General features: G+C 51.2%; 1 protein-coding gene and 1 non-coding gene across 6 annotated transcripts; one reads left to right on the top strand and one right to left on the bottom strand.

The window, feature by feature from the left end:
• Positions 1-1034: 1034 nt before the first annotated feature.
• On the top strand, positions 1035-22106 carry DNPEP (aspartyl aminopeptidase). 5 transcript variants are annotated; one of them, XM_084997956.1, is made up of 16 exons: positions 1035-1223; positions 9492-9539; positions 10409-10502; positions 10597-10685; positions 10784-10897; positions 11099-11224; positions 11429-11559; positions 11823-11898; positions 12010-12117; positions 12815-12892; positions 13888-13971; positions 14965-15125; positions 15478-15517; positions 15644-15745; positions 21428-21595; positions 21967-22106. In XM_084997956.1, the coding sequence occupies exons 1-16, from the start codon at positions 1164-1166 to the stop codon at positions 22015-22017; spliced, it is 1530 nt and encodes a 509-aa protein (XP_084854082.1). In that variant the 5' UTR covers positions 1035-1163; the 3' UTR covers positions 22018-22106.
• On the bottom strand, positions 14157-14225 carry MIR4334 (microRNA mir-4334). Its single transcript, NR_037202.1, is given in 1 exon segment — positions 14157-14225. It is a non-coding gene; the product is annotated as a microRNA mir-4334 (primary transcript).
• Positions 22107-22623: the final 517 nt, after the last annotated feature.

Below are 22623 nucleotides of genomic sequence, written 5' to 3'. Positions count from 1 at the left end.
CATAAAGCTGTGCCCGAGGCCCTGCAAGCATGTGTCTTGATGGGAGAAAACTCTGGGCATTGATTTTTGCAGTTTCGTTATGGCTGTAAATGGTGTGTTATAGATTGCTCCTGTAGATGCACCCTGCTGCAGCGTTAGCAGAAACAAGCAGCCTGGCTGTCAGCACAGGCAGAGGCCTGGGGCAGATGGGGCTCGCTGATTCCGGCAGGGAAAATCCTGCCAGACCACATACCATTTCTCTGGCTTAAAAGCCTGTCATTGCCACCAGTGTGCTCCCCCCTGCAACCCCATCTCCTCCGATAGAGCCCTTGTCAGGGAGCACAACACAGAGGCTGTGTCTGCAGCCTCCCACCACCAGGCTGGGAGCTCCTCAGGGCAGAAAAGGAGTTTTATTCAGATCAACAAGCGCCTGACCTGCAACAGATGGACAGAACATGCTTGTCGAGTGAATGGATGGATGGATGGGTGGGTGGAGCCAGCCAGCCTCTCAGCTGTGTACCCATGGCCCCCCACCCCCCAAATCTCGGAGCACGTGTTATGTGTCAGGCACTGTGCTAGGCACTGGAGACTAAGCTGTGAACAAGGCCGATGTGGGCTGTGCCCTCCTGGAGCGTACAATCTGAAACGGAAGTCTGGGAGTTCCCGTCATGGCTCAGCGGGTTAAGAACCCACGTGTTCGATCCCTGGCCTCGCTCGGTGGGTTAAGGATCCAGCGTTGCCACGAGCTGTGGTATATAGATCGCAGACATGGCTCAGATCCCAGCATTGCTGTGGCTGTGACGTAAGGCTGGCAGCTGTAGCTCTGATTTGACCCCTAGCCTGGGAATTTCCATATGCTGTGGGTGCAGCCAAAAAAAAAAAAAAAAAAAAAGAAAGAGAGGAAGGAAAAGAAATGGACATCTGCAGCCTTCTAGAATACAGGACTCCCGCCCTGAGGTCAAGGGTCATCATTTAAACATTGGCCACAGGAGGCCAGCCTGAGGCTCCTGTGCTGTGAGGACCTTGCTTTCAAATTGCATTGATGATGTCACAATGGGCCCTGTGGGAGGGAGCAGGACCCTGAGGGTTGGAGCAGAGGGGCCAAGGCAGGGGGAGGAGCTAGTGGTGTCCCTCTGGCCTCCGACTGACCCGGCCTCAGCTCGGGAGGAGGCGAGCGGGTGACCATGGCAATCAGCCTCTCCACCACGTCCATTCCCAACAGCTGGCTTCAGGGCTACCCTGAGGTAACCGGGCCTGTGTTCTAGGGCTGTCTCCGGTGGGTGTGTCCCAGCTCAGAGCATCAACCTGTAAGCCATACACCGTCTGGAGGGGGGGACTGGGGCGGGGGATAAAAAGATGAGTGAGGAGTTCCCACCGTGGCTCAACAGAAACAAATCTGACTAGCATCCATGAGGACGCAGGTTCAATCCCTGGCCTCGCTCAGTGGATTAAGGATCCGATGTTGCTGTGAGCTGTGGTGTAGGTCACAGATGCGGCTTGGATCTGGTGTTGCTGTGGTTGTGGTGTAGGCCAGCAGCTACAGCTCCGATTCGACCCCTAGCCTGGGAACCTCCATACGCTTCGGGTGCAGCCCTAAAAAGAAAAAAGACCAAAAAAAAAAAAAAAAAAAAAAAGGATGAGTGAGATGTGGTCCCTGCCCTCAGGTTGCTGGCGAGAAAGACCTGAGCAAGGAGCTCAAGGGAACAGACTCGTGGTCCTCTTGGCTGCCTTTGGAGGAACGATGTGCCAAGGGCTGATGGCACATGCCCCATCTGGCTGCCCATCTTCTTTCCATGTTGCCCTACGACAAGGCTCTCAGCTCAAGGGCAGCCCACCCATGGGCACTAGTGGTTTGGAGAATCTAGATTAGTGTTTCTGTGGGTGGTCTTGGTTAAAAAACGCACAGCCCCGGGCCTTCGCACAAATTCTCCAAAGCAGAATTTTCAAGTGTGGGGCTCACAAATCTGCATTTTTTTTCTTTTTTGACCACCCCGAGGCATATGGAGTTCCCAGGCCAGGGATTGGATCTGAGTCACAGTTGCAACCTGTGTGGCAGCTTTAGCTGTGCCGGGCTGGGGATCGAACCTGTGTTCTGGTGCTGCAAAGACGCTGATCCAGTTGCACCACAGTGGGAACTCCGCAGATCTATTTTCTTTCTTTCTTTTTCATGGCCACACCTGCGGCATATGGAAGTTCCCAGGCTAGGGGTCAAATCGGAGCTGCAGCTGCCAGTCTATGCTGTAGCCACAGCAACGCCAGGTCTGAGCCACATCTGTGACCTAGGCCACAGCTTGTGGCAAAGTTGGGATCCTTAACTTAATGATTGAGACCAGGGATTGAACCTGCATTCTCATGGATATTAGTCAGGTTCTTAACCCACTGAGCCACAACGGGAACTCCCAAATCTACATTCTTAAAAGTACTCCAGGTAATTCTAAGCACTGCCCTAGGGTGAAACTACCCACCCTAGTCCCCGAGGCTCATATCTGGCTGATTAGGGTGGGTCAGTCTCTCTGTCCAGAGATAAGTGTTGGCTTTTGACTTTTTGTTTTTATTTTTTTGCATTTTAGGGCCACTCACGAGGCATGTGAAGGTTGCCAGGCTAGGGGTCGAATCGGAGCTGTAGCTGCCGGCCACAGACACAGCCACAGCCACAGCAACTCGGGATCCGAGCTGTGTCTGTGACCTACACCACAGCTCACGGCAACGCCAGATCCTTAACCCACTGAGCAAGGCCAGGGATTGAACCTGCATCCTCATGGATGCTAGTCAGATTCATTAACCGCTGCGCCACGAGGGGAACTCCTTGATATTTTATTACGGATGAAAAGTCATGATTCAGAAGCTGCTGGTGGCCAATTGTCAGCTTGGAAGGAATCAGAGGCCACTGAGAAGAGCAATCTCTATCTTTTCAATCCATCTATAAAATGCTTACCTGAGCAGACACTGTTTAAAGGCCATTAAAATACCAGACACAGAATAAGCCAGTCCCTGGAACTTTATAGGCATATTTACTCAAACCCAAGTGCTTGCAAAGAGTAAATAAAAGGGAAGCAAAATGAGCAGACATCCCTAGAAATACGAACTGAAAGTAAACAGCCCTGTTCACTAAAATAAACAGGACAAATCCAGCGAGGATTAAATGACCTCTAGTCAGAGAGGCTCAGAGCCAGAAATGCCCCATCTTTCCTGGAAAAGGGGGAGGTGAGGGCTTGTCCTCACCACCTGGAGGCAGGTCAAGGCCAGGCCTGCAAGGGCAGACACTAGCCTTGGAGGAGGTGGGGGTGAGTGCTCCCCACACTCCCTGGCAGCCTGCCACAGGGGCCTGGAAATCTCCAAGATGAAGAATCAAGACGTGTGCCCCAAAAGGCCTCTGCTAACATGCACGTTTTCTGGAGATATAACACCTCAAGTCACTATTTTTTTGCCATTTATTAATTTTGGGAACATTTGTTTAGCACTTAACTGTGTTTCAGGCCCTGTGCCAGTCACTAAAGACATCAGCGTAAGTAAGGTATCAACCTTAGCCTCAAACCGTAGCCCTCAAGTTACTCAAAGTTTAATTTGAGAGGTAAGATTGAGAGAGAATAATAGCTAATGTGTATCGCTCATTTATTATTTGATAAACTTAATGATAAGCACTTTGCATGCATGATCTCATTTAATCCTAACATTATAAGGTTATTATTGTTATCATCCCCCCATTTTACAGATGAGGAAACTGAGACTCAACATGTAGGGTATGATGGTAAATGTTTAACAATTAGCGCTCGGAAAGAGGAAAAGAAAAGAAAAAAAAAGCCCTGTAGAATATGCCAATCACCATAGTATAGATACTCCCAGGCTGGGGTGTTTTGTTGTTGTTTGGGTGGGGTTTTTTTTTGTCTGTTTAGGGCTGCACCCCTGGTATATGGAAGTTCCCAGGCTAGGGGATGAATCAGAGCTGCAGCTGCAGCTACACCACAGCCACTGCAACGTGGGATCCAAGCCCACGTTCGACTTACACCACAGCTCCTGGCAACACTGGATCCTTAACCCACTGAGTGAGGCCAGGTATGGAACCCGCATCCTCATGGATACTAGTCGGGTTCTTAACCCACTGAGCCATTAAGGGAACTCCCCGGGCCAGTCTGAAGTCACCAAATGTGGAGTTGGAAGCGGTGGGAGGGGAGAGTGTGCTGGCTCCAACACAGCCACTGCAAATGGCCCACGGCCAATGGATGGAGGAGCCAGAACTTGAACCCAGGGGTGTCTGAGCCTGAGCCTGTGTTACACTGTCAGTAACTACACGAGGTCACTGACATTTGAGAGGGAAACCTCTTGAGTCCTTTGTGAAGTGCTGCTTTTACAGTGCTCCATAAAACTCCCAGGGTTAATAACCATCACTTCCATATTTCTCCTTGCTTTTATCACCAACAGGAACAGTTGGTTTTCTTTTTGAGGGCCTTAAAAAAAAACACTGTTTGGAGTTCCCGTCGTAGCTCAGTGGTTGACGAATCCGACTAGGAACCATGAGGTTGCGGGTTCGGTCCCTGGCCTTGCTCAGTGGGTTGAGGATCTGGCATTGCCATGACCTGTGGTGTGGGTCGCAGACGCGGCTTGGATCCTGAGTTGCTGTGGCTGTGGTGTAGGCCGGCGGCTACAGCTCCGATTAGACCCCGAGCCTGGGAACCTCCATATGCCGTGGGAGCAGCCCTCGAAAAGGTAAAAAGACAAAAAAAAAAAACCCCAAAACTGTTTAAGTATATATATATATATGGAGTTCCTGTTGCAGCTCAGTGGAAATGAATCTGACTAGCATCCATGAGGATGCAGGTTCAATCCCTGGCCTTGGTCAGGTGGGTTAAGGATTGGGCATTGCCGTGAGCTATGGTGTAGGTCAGCAGCTGCAGCTCCGATTCAACCCCTAGCCTGGGAATTTCCATATGCCTCAGGTATGGCTCTAAAAAAAAGAGTAAAAAAAAAAAAAAAAAAAAGAATATCTATATCTATATCTATATATATGACTGGGTCCCTTTGATGTACAGTAGAAATTGACAGAACACTATAAATCAACTATAATGGAAAAAATAAAAACCATTTAAAATTAATTAAAACAATAAATAAAAAGCATTATCTTGGAAAATACAAATGCATAAATAACAAAAAAATCATGTTTTTGAAGTTTAATTTACATACAATAAATCTCATCAATTTAAATTGTAAAATAAAATAAAATAAAAACGAAAAAAATCTTTTTATCTTGAAATAACTTTCCAGTCCCAGGAGGTTGCAAAAATAGTTCAGAGAGGGCCTGCGTATCCTTCGCCCAGTGTCCCCCCATGGTTACATCTTACACAACTGCCATATAATACCGCGACCAGGCCAGGGACATTGGTGAAATGTGTGTGTACAGTTCTTTGCCATGTTGTCCAGGGTTGCCAGATTTAGCAAACAGAAATACAGACCACTCAATTAAATTTTGTTTGTAGTGTAGATATATCCCATGCAATATCTGGGACTTATTTATTTATTTATTTGTCTTTTTGCCTTTTCTAGGGCCAATCCCTCGGCATATGGAGGTTGCCAGACTAGGGGTCTAATCAGAGCTGTAGCCACTGGCCTACGCCACAGCCACAGCAACGCCAGATCCGAGCCACATCTGCAACCTACACCACAGCTCACGGCAACGCCGGATCCCTAACCCATTGAGCCAGGCCAGGGATAGAACCCACATCCTCATGGTTCCTAGTTGGATTCTTTAACCACTGAGCCACGACGGGAACTCCTCTGGGACATATTTAGATTAAAAAATTATTCCTCGTTTATCTGAAATTCACACTTAACTGAGTGGCCTGTATTTTAGCTGGCATCCCTCACTTTCTCACATGGGAAAAACTTTTATCACGCAACCTCTACCATAGGCAAGATGCAGAACTATTCCACCGCCACAAAGATATTCCCTGCACTCCTCCTCAGAGGCACCCCCTTCTCTTCCCTCAAGAGCCCTAGCCCTTGGCCACCATTCATCCTTTCTCCCTGTCTATAATTTTGTCATTTTTTAAACTTAGCATAATGTCTGTGAGATCCATTCAAGTTGCTGCCGTTTTCAAGAGTTTGTTCCTTTTTATGGATGGGGAGTATTCCACGAGGGCTGTTTCTCACAGATAACGCTTTTTAAAATTTCATTCATTCAGAAGTTCCCGTGGTGGCTTAGTGGTTAAAAAACCCGACTAGCATCCCTGAGGACTCAGGTTCAATCCCTGACCTTGCTCAGTGGGTTAAGGATCTGGCATTGCCTTGAGCTGTGATGTAGGTCACAGGCACAGCTTTGGATCTGGAGTTGCTGTGGTGGTGGTGTAGGCCGGTTGCTATAGCTCCTATTTGACCCCTAGCCTGGGAACCTCCATGTGCTGTGGGTGCGCCCCTAAAAAGACAAAAGTAAAATAGAATAAAATTTCATTCATTCAGAAAATATTCATTTTATATCTACTGTATGCCTGGTGCAGACACGAGGCAGATAGGAAGCTGCTTGCAGTCAGGGTTGGGGTTTTTGCCGGACAACTAAGCAACCTCAAAGTGAGCAAGGGGTGTGGAAGTGTGTGCAAAGGAGTGGTGATAAGGATGGAGCAGCACATTATGCTGGGTTGGAGGGGCGTGGAGAAGAGAGGACTGGGGAACCGAGATGAATAGGATCAATTGTTGGTAATTCTTGTATAGGTGAGGAATTAATGGGGTTGGGTACCTTTCTCTGAAGGTTTCCTATCTCATTCTCAGTTTATTTTTTGTTTAAAATACCAGTATCAGGAGTTCCCGTGGTGGTGCAATGGAAACGAATCCGACTAGGAACTGTGAGGTTGTGGGTTTGATCCCTGGCCTCGCCCAGTGGGTTAAGGATCTGGCATTGCTGTGAGCTGTGGTATAGATCACAGGCGAGGCTTGGATCCTGCGTTGCTGTGGCTGTGGTGTAGGCTGGCAGCTGTAGCTCTGATTCCACCCCTAGCCTGGGAACTTCCATATGCCTTGGGTGTGGCCCTAAAAAGCAAAATAAAAACAAACAAACAAACAAACAAAAAACCCCCCAAACAACCCCACACCAATAAATATCAAAAGAAACATTCCAGAGTTTCCTGGTGGCTTATGGGTTAAGGAGCCAGTGTTGTCACTTCTGTGGCAAGGTTGCATCCTTGGCCAGGGAACTTCCATAAGCTGGGGGGGGGGGGGCGACCAAAAAGACATCCAAGGATTTCCTGCTCAACAGAAACAAATCTGACTAGTACCCAGGAGGATGCGTGAGCTCTCTGGCCAGCTCTGGTTCAGCTGCTACCCTGAGAACCTCCATATGCTGCAGGTGCAGTCCTAAAAAGACAAAAAGACATTAAAAAAAAAAAAAAAAAAAAAAGCTTTTCAAACCTCCCTCCTAGAATACGATTGGTTGGAAACAAAAATTTTGCCTGAGCTGCTCACCTCAAGGCATCCTGGCATTTGTAGTTCTTACTCAGCTGAGCCTTGCTCAGAAAACGACTTGAGCAGAAGACATGTGTTGGAAACTAAAGTGCCCTTCCAACGACATTGTAAGAGAACAAATTGTACCGTGTTATGCAAGCCCCTATCATTCTACCCAGGAGCAAATCATTCATTTAAACAGCCAAGCAATGAGATACCCAGGGCTGTTTTGGCATCAAGAAATCAAGATCATCTGATTCAGCCCCTCTCTGTATCCATTTCAGCAGGCAGGAACAGGACACACACACACACACACACTTTCTCTTCCTCACAGAATTGCTTTGGTATTCTGAATTATGGGACAGATCACTACTTAGGAAGTTTCTTTCATAAACCTATGGATCACAAAGGACATGCATGTCAAGGTAACTCACACTGAAGTGTGTAACTATTGCTATGTTAACACACAGGCATTTGCTCTTTAATAGTAATTAAACCAAAAAAGATAAATGACTAATGGTAACGCTGTAAACACCAGCTAGGAGGTCCCTGGTGGTGGAGTTCCCTGGTGGTTCAGTGGGTTAAGGATCAGTCATTGTCACTGTAGTGGCCCAGGTTGCTGCCGTGATGCAGGTTCAGTTGCTGTCCTGGGAACTTCCATATGCCACGGGCGGGGTCAAAACAAACAAGCAAACAAATAAAAAAGAACTGACTGTCAGATCTCCAGGAATTTTGTGATCCTAGTGTTAAACACAGGAATCACTAAAAATTAATCTATGGAAACTTAAAATTAAACAAATTATATTACAAACAGAGATAATACTCAGAAGATTATCGCTTTCCTAGTGATTTTACTATAAATCTTTGCTCCTGAGATTACTTTTGTCCATTATATCTGTTTGGCAGAAATCTACACAGTTGTGTACTTTTCCTTATCCCTCCCAATTCCACGTTCAGTTCACGCTGGCAGCTTAGACTTGGCCATGGGGAGTGTTTACACCACAGAAATAGGGTTGAAACATGTGTATTCCCCCAAGCCTAATCCAACAAGTCAAAAATGGTATCTCTTCTTTTTTTTTTTTTTTTTCTGTCCTTTTTAGGGCAGCACCTGCAGAATATGGAGGTTCCCAGGCTAGGGATCCAATCAGATCCAAGCTGTGTCTGTGACCTCCACCACAGCTCATGGCAACGCCGGATCCTTAACCCACTGAGCGAGGCCAGGGATCGAACCCGCAACCTCATGGTTCCTAGTTGGATTTGTTTCTGCTTTACCACGATGGGAACACCTACATCTACTCCTTTGAATTGGGGGCTGCAAGATCTTTCCTACTACTGCCCACTCCCCTGACATTCCCAGTCCAGTACCTAAATGGCAGATTGCTCCATCACCTGTAATCCCTGGAATGCTAATAACAGCCCTGAGAGCTGGCCCCTGTTTTGAACCCAGGGACCATCAAGAGTCCTCATCAGAATCCATGGTTAGTCAGGCACCTGTGTTTTTTAAGTGGCTACTCACCACTCTTGACATAGGACTATGGGGATTGCCTCCAAGAACATATGGAGTTTGTCACAATTTTTTAAAATTATAGTTGATTTACAATGTTCTGTCAATTTCTGCTGTACAGCAAAGTGACCCAGTTATACATTTATCTACATTTCTTTTTTTTTTTTTTTTGGAGTTGGTCTTTTTCTGTCAATTTAAAAAGTGGAAAGAGTACAGATATCAGAGTCAAATCCCAGAGGCACCCAAAGAGCTGCGTGATCTTGGACAAGTTGTTAATTCCTCCCTCGCTGAGGGACGTCCCGAATAACGTAGACTTTACCAAGAAAAGGGCCCAGTGAAAATCTGAGAGTGGGTTGTCCCAGGCCCCAAATTAATTGAGTCCAAACCCCACCTCTGCCACCTGCTACCTTGGACAGGTTACTCATCTCTGTATTTCAGTTTGGTATACAATGGGGACAGTAGAGGTACAAAGTTGATAGGGCAATGAAGATTAAACAAGGTAACACAGTAAGCTTGACCAGAAAGCTAAAATTCATCATGAACGCTCCATGAACACTAGCCATGTTGCTTTCATTATCACCAGGGTGCCTGTGGAGAGAGAGAGCACTTTGCACAGCACCCGTCGGACCAGGTGAGCTGGCGGGGGTGTTTTTTACCTGGACTCTCTGACCTGGGGCAAGGGTGGGGGCCCGCGGCTTTCGGCTATCTTAGCACCTCCGGGTCGGCAGAGGGCGCCCGCCACCGCCGCGTAAGGGGCACGGGGGGCGGGGGGGCAAGCGGCGGCTGCGGGGCGGGCGGTGGGAGTGGGGGCGGGCCTAGCGCACGGGCCGGGCGGGCAGACGTAGGCCCACGCGTCAGGCCATGCAGGTAGGTGGCCGCCTCTCGTCCCGCACGAACTTCGATCCCAAACCCGGCCCGGCAGCCTCTTGGGCCCAGGCTCAACCTTGCGCTTGCTGACGTGGGGGCTCCGCCCGACCCTAAACAAAACTGAAAGCCAGGCCCCAAGTGACTTTACCTTCCTGGGGTTGCTAAGGAGGGGTCTGCGAGAGACTGCTTTGGGCTGTTCCCTAGAGAACAGGTATTTGGTTCTGGGATGGGATCGCGCGCGTGGCGCAGGCTGGCACAGAGTTAGGGGCCCCATTGCAAGCTCGGAGTTTGGGAACTGACCCGGATTTTCAGCTGGTGGGGCACGTGGGGGCGGGACTTGGGGGGCAGGGCTGAAGCTAGGATGAGGGGGCGGGCCGGCTGAGATGTGCGGTGCGGGGAACGCAGCGGGGGTTGTGACGCTTTGGTTGGCGGATCGAAGCTTTCAGTGGATGGAGAATCCGCCCGGCATCTGCTTCTCTTCCTGGGGAAAGGGGTCTGAGCCTTGGAGCGGTCACTTGGGGTGGGGTGGGGTGGGGGCGGGGGATTGGAGGGGCGGGGCCGGGAGTCTCCGGAACTTGGATGATAAGTCAGGGGTTCTAGACCTTGTAGGAGTCTGAGCTTCCGCTCCCTTAGGTGGCCATGAGCGGCAGGGCCCGCAAAGAGGCGGTGCAAGCCGCGGCCCGGGAACTCCTCAAGTTTGTGAACCAGAGCCCCTCTCCTTTCCACGGTAAGTGACCAGGGCAGCCGAGGAGGGCGGGGGTGGGGGGGCCGGTGTGCCTCCTAGCGGTTTCCATCGCTATGAGAGCGTTCTTTCCCTCCAGCGGTGGCCGAGTGCCGCAGCCGCCTCCTCCAGGCTGGCTTCCGTGAACTCAAGGAGACGGAGAGCTGGGATATCAAGCCGGAGAGTAAGGTACTAGGGGTGGAGTGGGGGTGGAGAGGCAGGAACCCAGGCTGGGGCTCGAAGTCCTGTGCGCCCGCTGGCTAATCCATCTCCACCCTCCACCCCAGTACTTCCTGACCAGGAATTCCTCCACCATCATCGCTTTTGCTGTGGGAGGCCAGTATGTTCCTGGCAATGGTTTCAGCCTCATCGGGGCCCACACGGACAGCCCCTGCCTCCGGGTAAGGAAGGGGAGCCGTGCTGGGGAGGGGAGGCATGGAGAAGTGCAAGGGAAAAGCCTTATTTCTCCACCCCCCCACCCCCCGCCCCGGCCGCTGCCTCCACATACACATGGGGCCCTTCTCCACCCCTTAGCTTGTGAAAGTCTGTCTCACCTCCACATCCCATGTTGTGTGGCCTCTGACTCCCATTGTCCCACTCAGGTGAAACGGCGGTCTCGCCGCAGCCAGGTGGGCTTCCAGCAGGTTGGTGTGGAGACCTACGGTGGTGGGATCTGGAGCACTTGGTTTGACCGTGACCTGACCTTGGCTGGACGTGTCATTGTCAAGGTGGGAACTGAGCTGGGACCTAGGAGGCCCTCAGCTTTAACTGCCTGAAGATTGACTGTCACCTTCCTTCAGGGAACCTCTGGAGAACCTCCCGGGGAAGGGGGTCAGGGCCAGAGGACCCCCTTTGTTAGTCGGGATGCAGTGGGGGTGTTAGCCAACTGTGATCGGGAGGCACCCTGGCTGACCCCGCCTGTTTGGCCACAGTGCCCTACCTCAGGCCGGCTGGAGCAGCGGCTGGTGCACGTGGACCGGCCCATTCTTCGCATCCCACACCTGGCCATCCACCTGCAGCGAAATGTCAATGAGAACTTCGGGCCCAACATGGAGATGCACTTGTGAGACTGGGGTGCAGGCTCTGGTGACTGGGAGGGATAGGATGTGGCACCAGGTGATGGAAGGGGCCCTGCCCGGACCTGGGGGATTACACCCTAATGGTGGCCACGATCAGGTTCTACTCTTAAGACCCAGCTGACGTGCGGGGAGCGAGCTGAGAATTAAAGGACCAGGGCAGTTCCCCATCAGGGGCCGCCTGAGCTCAGGGATGCCCCACCCTGCTGTGCCTTCCAGCCCTCCCCACACACCCTCTGTCTCCCCACAGAGTCCCCATTCTTGCCACAGCAGTCCAGGAGGAGCTGGAGAAGGGGACTCCTGAGCCAGGCCCTCTCAATGCTGCAGTAAGAGCCCCCTGGTCAACAGGAGGGGTGAGCAGGGGGAAGGGACCGGCCCCCTGAGAAGGGGAGAGAGGGAGGAGCGGCCCCTCCTCCCAGCATCCTTCTGTCCTGCAGGATGACCGGCACCACTCAGTCCTCATGTCCCTTCTCTGCGCCCATCTGGGGCTGAGCCCGGAGGATATCTTGGAGATGGAGCTGTGTCTCGCGGACACTCAGCCCGCGGTGAGGAATGGCTGCAGAAACTTGTGGCTGGGACCTCTGGGATCCCAGCCTGCCCCATCACGTCCCCTGAAGGACTCGTCGCCACTGCCAGTACCCCAGTTACTCTCATCTCTGTTTTCCCAGGAGATACCACCCTGCTCTGCCTCCGGGGCAGTGGTTCTCAAAAAGGGCAGGTTTCCCACTGCAGACCTGCCCACTCCCGACTGGGGTGGGGCCTGGGAATCAGCTTTCCCCAGATTCCACCGGAAGCTCCTGCTCTGAGGGAAGAGACCTGGATGTGGTCCCCTCCTCCTGGAACTTGTCTTTGGGTCTGTCCAGGTGCTGACAGTAGGAGATTGCTAAATGTTTGGACACTCGGCCTTGTTTGAATGTGTGCCAAGTTTCTGGTTCTCGCCTGGTTCTCCCCTGTTCGCTCCTTAGCTTTTCTTCTTTTTTCTCATTCAGTGCCTCCCTTTTCCTATCGCACAGGAACGGGTCAGGAACTGCAGGCCTCCACCCTCCCATCCCTCCAGCCGGCCCCTTCTCCATCCTCCGCTCCCTCTGCCCGGTGCGCGGACCCATCGTGCTCCAGGCCAGGGTCTGGGGAGGTTGCTCAAGGAAGCAAGGAGACACTCAAGCTCAGGCCCTTGGGAGCAGGGAGAGGAGGGTGAGGCCGGGGGAGAGGTCGAAGGTCAGGCTGACTGTCCTGTCTTTCTAGGTCCTGGGCGGTGCCTATGAGGAGTTCATCTTTGCCCCTCGACTGGACAATCTTCACAGCTGCTTCTGTGCCCTGCAGGTGAGGAGCCGGGGCACCCCCAGGAGAGGTGGGGCATTGGGGTGGGGGGACCGCCTCAAGCCTTGCAGGTTGGGAGAAGGCCGCTGGCCCCCCGGGCCCTCTGCATGGACTGTGGGGAGGGGCTGAATGCTGCATCCTCTGCATGGCTCCTTTTGGCCGCATCCCTGCACTGGCCCGCGGTGGGGGCTGAGGTGGGCGAGGGCTGAGAGGCTACTTAGGGTATCAGTGTCTTGTCCTAACCCTGCTCCTGCTGCTTTTCCGTTCAGCCACCTCTGCTTCAGTAGCCTCCACCTCCCTCCGCTCCTGCTCACCTTCCCTGCCAATGGCTGGCGTAAGCCCACCCGGCCGTCTTTGTGCCTTGACATCTCAATGGGTGGTTTTGATGTTCCTGGTCCCCTGGATATTCCCCACCTTCTTCCTACCCTGGTCACTGTCTTCTTTCTCACCCGTCATCCCTGCTCCCCCACATTTGTCCTTTGCTTACATGCCTTTGCACCCCCTCCTGTTCTTAGAGACAGGCTTTGGGCTGTAAGTGAGACCAGAGCCAGACCTGAGACCCATATGCACTTGTGCAGCCGGCCAGCCAGTCGTGTCACCTTGATGGACTCACGTTCACCTCTTTGGACCTCAGTCTCCTCGCCGAGGCCAAATCGGTGTACGTGATCTGCACGGTCCTTCTGGCTTTCCAGGATTCTCAGCCCTTCCCCTCCACTTTACGCATCCTCCTGCTTTTTGCGGGGGGAAGGTGTTGGGGGGAGAACACTTGGGGTTTCTCCCCTCCTGTTGAACAGGTCCCCCGACTGTCCTCCCACCAGGCAACGCCCCTGAGAGCTGCAGGCCGCAGGCAGCCCGAGCCCGCTTCACTTGGGCTGTGACTCCAGGAGGAGGGTGGGCGAGTGTGCGCCTCCGAGGGGTTGGCGGGGAGGGGCAGGCGGGGGGGCTGTTCCAGAAGGAGGAGTGGGGAGGCTGATGCTCCTGTTCCCTCCCCACACCAGGCTTTGATCGATTCCTGCGCAGCCCCTGCCTCCCTGGCAGTGGATCCCCATGTACGCATGATCGCCCTCTACGACAACGAAGAGGTAGGCGGAGGGCTCTGGGGAGGGTCTCCTCTGGGGGGTCTCCCGCAGCCACTGTGAGCCAGGGCTGTCCTGGCGGCTCCAAAGGTGGGAGAGACACTGCCCGTGCTTCCTCAGTACTCGGAGGGCCCCTCTGCCTCGGTGTGTCTGCTCCTAGCGTGACCACGCCTCCCAGGTCTCTCTGGGCGCCACGTGGGGAGCTCCTGGAGGACAGGGACTCTGCCCTTTCACCCCCGTCACTCCAGGGCTCAGCACAGGGCGGGTCCCCACTGCACGTGTTTAAGTGAGGGTGCCAGCTTAGACTCGGTGACTGAGCTGCCAAGTTCCCTCCATGTAACCATGCACATCCGAGTTAGCAGTCCAGGACAGGTCTCTGCCACCCTGAGCACATGGCGTCCATCTCAGGGTCCAGGGCGGCTGTTGAGCTCCTGCCTCTGGGTCTCTGCTGAATTAGGAAGGAAGAAAAGGGCAAAGGAGGAATGTACACCCATTGTCTTCAGGGCATGACCTGTAGACAGCATTCATCACTGCCCGCGTGCCAGCTGAGCACGGCCACGTTCAGCTGCACGGGAAGCGGGACATGTCTTCTTTCGCTGGGTGATCAGATGCTCAGCCACAACTCGGGTGTTCTGTTAGAAAAGGGATCGAGGATAGTTAGCAGCCTCTGTCATGTGCATGAAAGAAGATTGTCCAGTGAGGGGGGCACCTATGCTGAGCCCCAGATGTGAGGGTTGGAGGAGAAGGAAGGGGCCAGTATGGGAAGCCCACGAGGAAGTGCTGTGTCTGCCCCCAAGGTGGCTGAGGGTTAGTTTGGTCCCAGCTCACTGTCAGCGTTTTCACGACGCAGGGTTGAGGACGTGACTGATAACACCCCGCATTCCCCACCCACCGACCCAGGGTGGTCCTAGGCCAATCTGGGCAGTGGGCCCCTCCCCCTGGCCTCCAGCTCAGGCCGCCAAGCCCAGGCCCCTGCAGCCTGGTCTCTGCTGTCACCAGGTGGGGTCAGAGAGCGCGCAGGGCGCTCAGTCACTGCTGACGGAGCTGGTGCTGCGGAGGATCTCGGCGTCGCCCCAGCACCTGACAGCCTTCGAGGAAGCCATCCCCAAGTCCTACATGATCAGCGCAGACATGGCCCACGCCGTGCACCCCAACTACCTGTGAGTCTTCAGCGCCAGGCATGTGGTCTTCCCACAGCTGGAGACCCAAGTGTGAGCTGGGCCTTGGCCTCTCCCCTTCCCCTTTCTGCTCATTCTGCCGGGAGGCTCAGTAGGGACTTCCTTGACTACTCCAAGGCCCAGCTGGGTCAGAGTCATGCCTGACCCACCCGAATAGGCTCTATCTACAAACCTATTTCCATCTGTGGCCAGAGGCTCTCCGGAACACTATGTTTCGTACCGGGTGGGGTGGGGAACAAGGCTGTGATCCATTAGTTATGTCTGCCACGGGAGAGGCAGTGGGTGTTGACAGGCCTGTTTGCCAACGCGGTGGGTCCTTTTCTGTCTCTTACAGGGACAAGCATGAGGAGAACCACCGGCCCTTATTCCACAAGGTGAGGTGCTTCTGCTTCTCCTTAGGGTCTTGGAGGCCTGGCTGGTCCCAGACCCCCCCCCTTGTCCCCTTTGGGCCTGTCAGGCCTCTCTGCCTCCCTCCCAGCTCCTGGTTTCCCTCTCCCCAGGGCCCTGTGATCAAGGTGAACAGCAAGCAGCGCTACGCCTCCAACGCAGTTTCAGAGGCTCTCATCCGAGAGGTGGCCCGCAATGTCGGGGTGCCCCTGCAGGTGAGGGTGGGCCCTGCTGGGAGGCGGGATTGGGGGGCACAAGCAGATGGTCCCCTAAGGAGGGGGAGCCTGCTAGACAGTCTTTAGTGGAAGGGGTGCCAGTAGAGGGAGAAGCAGCAGGGTTTGGAAATGGAAGTAGGCAGAGCTGGGATCCGTGCTGATTCTTTTTTTTTTTTTTTTTTTTGTCTTTTTAGGGCCGTACCTGCAGCACATGGAGGTTCCCAGGCTAGGGGTCCAGTCAGAGCTGCAGCTGCTGGCCCACACCACAGCCACAGCAATGCCAGATCTGAGTCACATCTGTGACCTACACCACAGCTCACAGCAACGCCGGATCCTTAACCCACTGAGGGAGGCGAGGGATCAAACCCACATCCTCATGGATACTAATCAGGTTCATTACCACTGAGCCACAACTGGAACTCCAGCGCCAATTCTTCTTTGGTGCTGGTCCTGTGACCTTGGACTCGTGTCCTAATTTCTCTGAGCCTCAGTTTCCCCACCTGTAAAATGGGGCTGATAATGATGTCTATTCTTCTGGATTTCTGTGAGAACTAAAGGGACAGTGTGCCCGTGGCACCTCAGGGCACTGCTTTTTGCCACTCAGCATCCTCAGCCACTCTGTGTCTCTCTTACACATCCCGGGGGCTTCCGTAAGGGAAGTTCAGGGCTGGGAAGCCTGGAATTCCAGCTGTTCATTGTCATTCTTGCCTTGGCCATGGCTCATCTGCTCAGAAGGAGAGAGAGGAAACTAGAGATAGGTAATATTGAACATTTATTCTATAAGGGTAATTCATATACCAGGTGGCCCAGTGACAGGCACAGCAGGCAGGTCCTGATGAGTCAGGACTAGGACCAGGGCATCCTGGCTCCCAGCCTGGGGCTCTTCTCTGCTGCACTGCCCACCCCGCCCAGGGAGAGCTGAGTTGTTCCACCCTTGGGAAGGCCTTTCTGAGGAGGTGACACTTGAGCTGAGACCTGCCTATGGAGAAGGAGGCAGCTATGAGCGAGTCTGGGGGAATGACATCCCAGCCTGAAGGAACAAGGGCAGAGGCCCCAAGGGGGACAGGAGTGAGCTTGGTGTCCTGGGAGGAAACAGAGCCAGGGGGAGAGCAGGAGGGGGAGGGGAGAAGCATGCCCAAGCCAGTCACACAGGGCCTTCTGGGCCATGGAAGGGGGTTTGGATTTTCTTCGAAGGCAGTGGGAAGATGTTGGGGGATTTTTCTTTAATAACTTAGAGCAGAAGCAGGACATGTGTACTTTAGAAAATATAAATGGAAATGAGAAAATTGAACAGTAATCCCCAGAGGTTTGTGTATAATTTTCCATATTTTTCCTATGTATGTATTTAACAAACATTTAATTTTTTTGGCTGCACCCATAACATGCAGAAGTTCCCAGACCACACCACAGCAGTGACAATGCCAGAGCCTTAACCATTAGGCCACTAGGGAACTCCCTTAACACACATTTTTTTTTTTTTAAATGGTATCATTTTTTTTTTTGTTTTTGTTTTTATCGCTTTTTAGGGCTGCACCCATGGCATGTGGAAGTTCCCAGGCTAGGAGTTGAAACAGAGCTACAGCTGCCCACCTGTACCACAGCCACAGCAATGCAGGATCCAAGCCCCATCTGCAACCTATACCACAGCTCATGACAACACCGGATCCCTGATCAACTGAGCGAGGCCTGGGATCAAACCCACATCCTTGTGGATACTAGTCGGGGTTATTATCGCTGCACCACAATGGGAACTCTGAAATCATTTTGGATATATTTTTAGTTTCTGCCGGAGGCCAGCTCCGGCGGCCAGGGAGCTTGCGGCGTCAGCGAATGTACAATTACGGAGACAGCCTCTTTGTCCCTTCTTTCAGGGCGCTGGACTGCTCAAACTTTATTGGCAACAGTGGTTGATTATATAGACAGTTTTTTTTTACTACAGATTACATTACAGTGTTAAAAGTATATTGGTTAACTATTACATGGCATAGCAGCTATGCATCCTGTTTTAAGATCTCTATCTTAACTAAACTTAGTGAGTACTTTGAAGAGGCCATAAAACACAAGAATTTGGCATTTACAAACTTTGTAGACTGGTGCTTATCTTCAAAGCGTTATGGCAGGGAGACAGTGTAAGTAAATATAAACCAACTTAATTAAACTAGCTATCACTAAAAGCTTTCAAAATCAAAGACAAAACTCACACCTAGGTTCTTTGGATAAGATATGGCTAACTTCTATGGACCTCATTAAAATCCTAACTCTAAAGTTTACTATATAACTGGTTAATAGATAAACACTATGTTTTAACTAAGTTGGATTTAAATAGGGGGAAAAATCCTTCAGGATGAAATTTTTATTGTTGTAATTTTGTTGTCACAAATCACCACAGGACAGTAAGAATGGGAAATAAGAATAATAAGTAAATAATCAGGAAAGACTGAGAAAAACTGAATAGCAAGTGAATAACAGAAAAGACTAAGTTATCCATGGCACAATCCCCACTCAGCAACACAAAATGGAAATTATTTCCTGGGAAATTTAGTTTTCCACCTATGTCAGCAGGCGAGTCTTATTGTCTTCTGTCCTCGGAACTGTGCCGTGCAGGCAGGCATCCCCCTTGTTTAGGAACCTGCCCTGGGAATTGTACCGTTCAGACAGGCCCCTTTTCCTGATTAGGAGCTTGTCCTCAGAACTGCACCGTTCAGGCAGGCCTCTCTTTCTGATTAGGAGACTGCCCTCGGAATTGCACCACTGAGGCAAGCTCCCTTCCTCGGCTCCTTGTATCTTCTTGGCTCCCCGCAAGCTTCCTCTTTTCCATGAGTATTCTCCACCTTTCCAGTTCAGTACATTTTTGTTTTAGTAAGTTCGTATCTCATTTAATACATAGATCATTTTCAGTTCTTCCCAAAATATTCTTTGTCTTTTTCTAGGGCTGCTGCCGTGGCATACGGAGGTTCTCAGGCTACAGATCCAATGGGAGCTATAGCCACTGGCCTATGCCACAGCTACAGCAACACCAGATCTGAGCTGCATCTGTGATCTATATCACAGCTCATGGCAACACCAGATCCTTAACCCACCGAGTGAAGCCAGGGATCGAACGCGCAACCTCATGGTTCCTAGTCAGATTGGTTAACCACTGCGCCATGACGGGAATTCCCACCCCCAAAATATTCTTTACAGCTGTTTGTCCCACTTCATTGTCCAGTTCAGGGCCACGTGTTATATCTGGTTGCTCGGTTGCTTCCGTGTCTTTCCACCCAGCGCAGCCGCCCCACCTCCTTTTTCTTTTTTGAAAAATAACCTTGACTTGTTGAAGAAACCAGGCTGATCATCCCATGTGATGTCTCGCTTTCTGGATTTGTCTGGTTGCCTCCTCTTGGTGTCATGGAGCTTGTGCCTCTAGGCCCTGTATTTCCTGTCATCTAGAATTCCTGTCTACAGGCTCGATGGGTTCAGGTTAGACACTGTTAGCCAGAAGACATCCTGACTGGTGTGACCTTCGTGTTGCATCAGGCACATGTTATCTGGGGGATTCCCCCTTAATGATAATAGTAAGATTGATCACCAGATTTTGAGGGGGGTGGGTGCCCTCAATCCTTTCACCATATGGAGGTTTTCCTCCTTTGAATAGTAACTTGCATGAGTGATGAGTTCCCCATCAATCAGACAGGTGTCTGGTTTTAACATCAATTGATAATCCTTGCCTAAATCTGCAATTTCATTAGAGTTTGCTGAAAAATTCCCCCTCCCATTCTTGTATTCCTTTCATGTGTATTAGCTGTCCATATTCTTCTGTGAAGTGGAACTTTCCCCCATCAAGTGGGGCTATCTGGTTATTGTGAATTATGGTTCTTATGGGAATAACAGGACAAGTTAGAGTCTTTCCCTTTAGTAACATTATTTTTTTTTTTCTTGCTTTTTAGGCTGCACCTGTGGCACATGAAAGTTCCCAGGTTGGGGGCTGAATCGAAGCTGCTCCTGCCAAGCTGCCAGCCTGTGCCGCAGCCACAGCAATGTGGAATATAAGCCATGTCTGTGACCTATGCCAGTTCATGGCAGCACTGGATCCTTAACCTACTAGCAAGGCCAGGGATCGAACTTCATCCTCATGGATACTAGTTGAATTTGTAACCTGCTGAGCCACAAAGGGAACTCCAATAACCAATTTTTAAGATGAGGTGTTTTAATGGCTGTCTCAAACACTGACAGATAGGAGGGTTTTTCTTTTCCTTTTCTGATGATCATTATATAGAATCATAGATTTTCTTTTTCTTTTTGGTGGGAGTGGGTGGGGGCATGACCCGGCAAGTGGAATTTCCCAGACCAGGGATCAAACCTGAGCCACAGCAGCAACCCCAGCTGCTACAGTGACCGTGCCAGATCCTTAACTTGCTGCACCACAGGGGAACTCCAGAATCATAGATTTTCATTGGTTCAGTTTTCATGAGTTCAGTGTGGATCTGGGCCACTGTAATCCTTTCCTCTCCTCAAATTGCCATGACTTTGGCTAGTGGGAGCCCTTTCCACTTAAGTCATGTCTCCTTTGTCATAACTCCGGAAGGTCGCCTTGCTTTTCGGCACAGCCAGAAATTGCAGGCTCGTCTTACTCATTTCTCCTCCCAGACTTGGTAGCTTTTGGTGGATGATGATGTTAGAGACGATGGTCTGGCACCGCGAATGTTCCTTGTTCCTGGCAGGGAACACACGTGGGGTCATTTCTATGCATGTGGCTAACAAGAAATAGATGTATTTTAAGCGTCATGAGTTAATACTGTGAGTTTCACTTTTTTAAAAAAGAGCAGTTGTTACTTAGTTCATCTGGTTTTGTAATTCTCTCTTCCCTTACGCAGAAAATCTTGATGTCTGATACCATATTTGGATTTTATTTATTTTTTAACTTTTAGATGAAGAAATCGTTTTTGAGCGGGTGCATTTACAGAACAAGATGACATAAAGAATTAAACCCCTCTGTCCATTCTAGGGGGAAGGAGTTATTTGTGGGAGACATGATGATGGTAGCTGGGACTAGGGTCTTAGAGTGGTAGTAGTTCAGATGGAGAGAATGGGACCAATTCAGAATATACTGCCATTTAGTGTGGACGCTGATTTTATGCGTGTCCCATCCACTCTTCAAGGAGGTTGAAGTGAACAGTCTACCCGGCCCCTTTCAGCCCTGCAGTTATTTTTTATTGATGTACGTATTTATGTCTTTTCAGGGCTGCACTCAAGGCATATGGAGGTTCCCAGGCTAGGGGTCAAATCGGAGCTGCAGCTGCTGACCTGTACCACAGCCACAGCAACGTGGGGTCCCAGCCATGTCTGCAGCCTACACCACAGCTCACAACAATGCTGGATCCTTAACCCACTGAGCGAGGCCAGGGATTGGACCCACGTCCTCATGGATGCTAGTCGGGTTTGTTAACCACTGAGCAATGGGAACTCCAACCCTGCCATTCTAAGATGACTTCTACCTCGGCCTTAATGAACATACACTTCAAAAAAAAAGACTTCTCTTATGGCGCAGCAGCAGACTAAGGATTTGGCATTTTCACTGTAGCAGCTTGGGTTGCTGCTGCTGTGTGGGTTCAGTCCCTGGCCCGGGAACTTCCATATGCCACAGGCACAGCCAAATAAACCCTTTCACTCATGTTGCTCATGAACCTTTGCTCCTCTCCCCAGGATCTCATGGTGCGGAATGACTCCCCCTGCGGGACCACCATTGGACCTATCTTGGCTTCTCGGCTAGGGCTGCGGGTGCTGGATTTAGGCAGCCCCCAGCTGGCCATGCACTCCATCCGGGAGACAGCCTGCACTTCTGGAGTGCTCCAGACCCTCACTCTCTTCAAGGTGACTCCCCCCCCCCCGCCCCCCATCACCATGGCAGCTGGGCTCCTTCCCCATCTAGTGCCTGGATTGGCTGCTGGGGCAACATCACCATCACTAAGCAGCTGGCCTACGGGATGGGGCTGGTTGTCTTGGTTCTACCATGTAGGAGAAAGAGGGTCCCTATTTTCCTCAAGGCTTAGGAGCCCTGCTCAGCCCCCAGAGGATGTTGAGGGGACAGAGAAGGGATGAGGCATGGGAAGATGGGGCACTTGTCCTGTGTGGGTGAAGCAGTCATGCCTTCCTCTCTTGCTGGGGCCTATGTTGGTATGAGTGGTGGGACGCCCCCAGCTGGTCTCCACTAATTCCAGAGGCCGTGTTCCCTTCTATTTTAGGGCTTCTTTGAGCTGTTCCCTTCTCTGAGCCGGAACCTCCTAGTGGATTGAGGCCTCTTGGAAAGACTTCTCTCGCACTTGAGGTGGGAAGTTCTCAGCTGAGCTGAAGCTGGATTATTAAAGTGGATTTTTCACTGAGACTCATTCTCTTGTGCTAATTTGGAGATTGGAGGGGTGGGGGTTCAGCCTGGCTTAACCCTCTGGAACCAGAACAGATGGGGAGTTGGGTCCCTGTCAAGGTGAAGGAGGCCGCAGCTCCTGGTCACTGGTGGAGGTCTGATTTTATTTATTTTATTTCATTTATTTTATTTTAATTTAATTTTATTCTTTTTAGGGCCACACCTGTGGCATATGGAAGTTGTGGGCTAGGAGTTGAAGAGCTGAAAAAAACCATGGTGGTTTTTTTCTAAGTAGTCGCCAGCCTACACCACAGCCACAGCAATGCCAGATCCAAGCTGCATCTGTGACCTACACTGCACCTTGCAGCAACACCGAATCCTTAACCTACAGATCATGTCCAGGGATTGAACCTGCATCTGTTAGGTTCTTAAGCCACTTAGCTGCAATGGAAACTCCAATGGATTTTTCTTTTTTTTTAATTAAGAGCTGCATCCCCAGCAGATGGAGGTTCCCAGCTAGGGGTCCGATAGGAGCTAC

This window comes from Sus scrofa, chromosome 15 (assembly GCF_054392235.1).
Source record: "Sus scrofa isolate SSC_HxYL_T2T_F1_AM1 chromosome 15, Sscrofa_HxYL_maternal_Yorkshire_Landrace_v2.0, whole genome shotgun sequence".
NCBI classification, from domain to species: Eukaryota; Metazoa; Chordata; class Mammalia; order Artiodactyla; family Suidae; genus Sus; species Sus scrofa.
This window is presented reverse-complemented; position numbering and strand designations above follow the sequence as displayed.

Bases quoted from the DNA above. Each gene is read 5' to 3' on its own strand.
- DNPEP (XM_084997956.1), top strand. From the start codon at position 1,164: ATGGCAATCAGCCTCTCCACCACGTCCATTCCCAACAGCTGGCTTCAG. The intron at 15,746-21,427 runs GTGAGGGTGGGC...TCCTCTCCCCAG, and splicing joins ATGTCGGGGTGCCCCTGCAG to GATCTCATGGTGCGGAATGA. The intron at 21,596-21,966 runs GTGACTCCCCCC...CTTCTATTTTAG, and splicing joins AGACCCTCACTCTCTTCAAG to GGCTTCTTTGAGCTGTTCCC.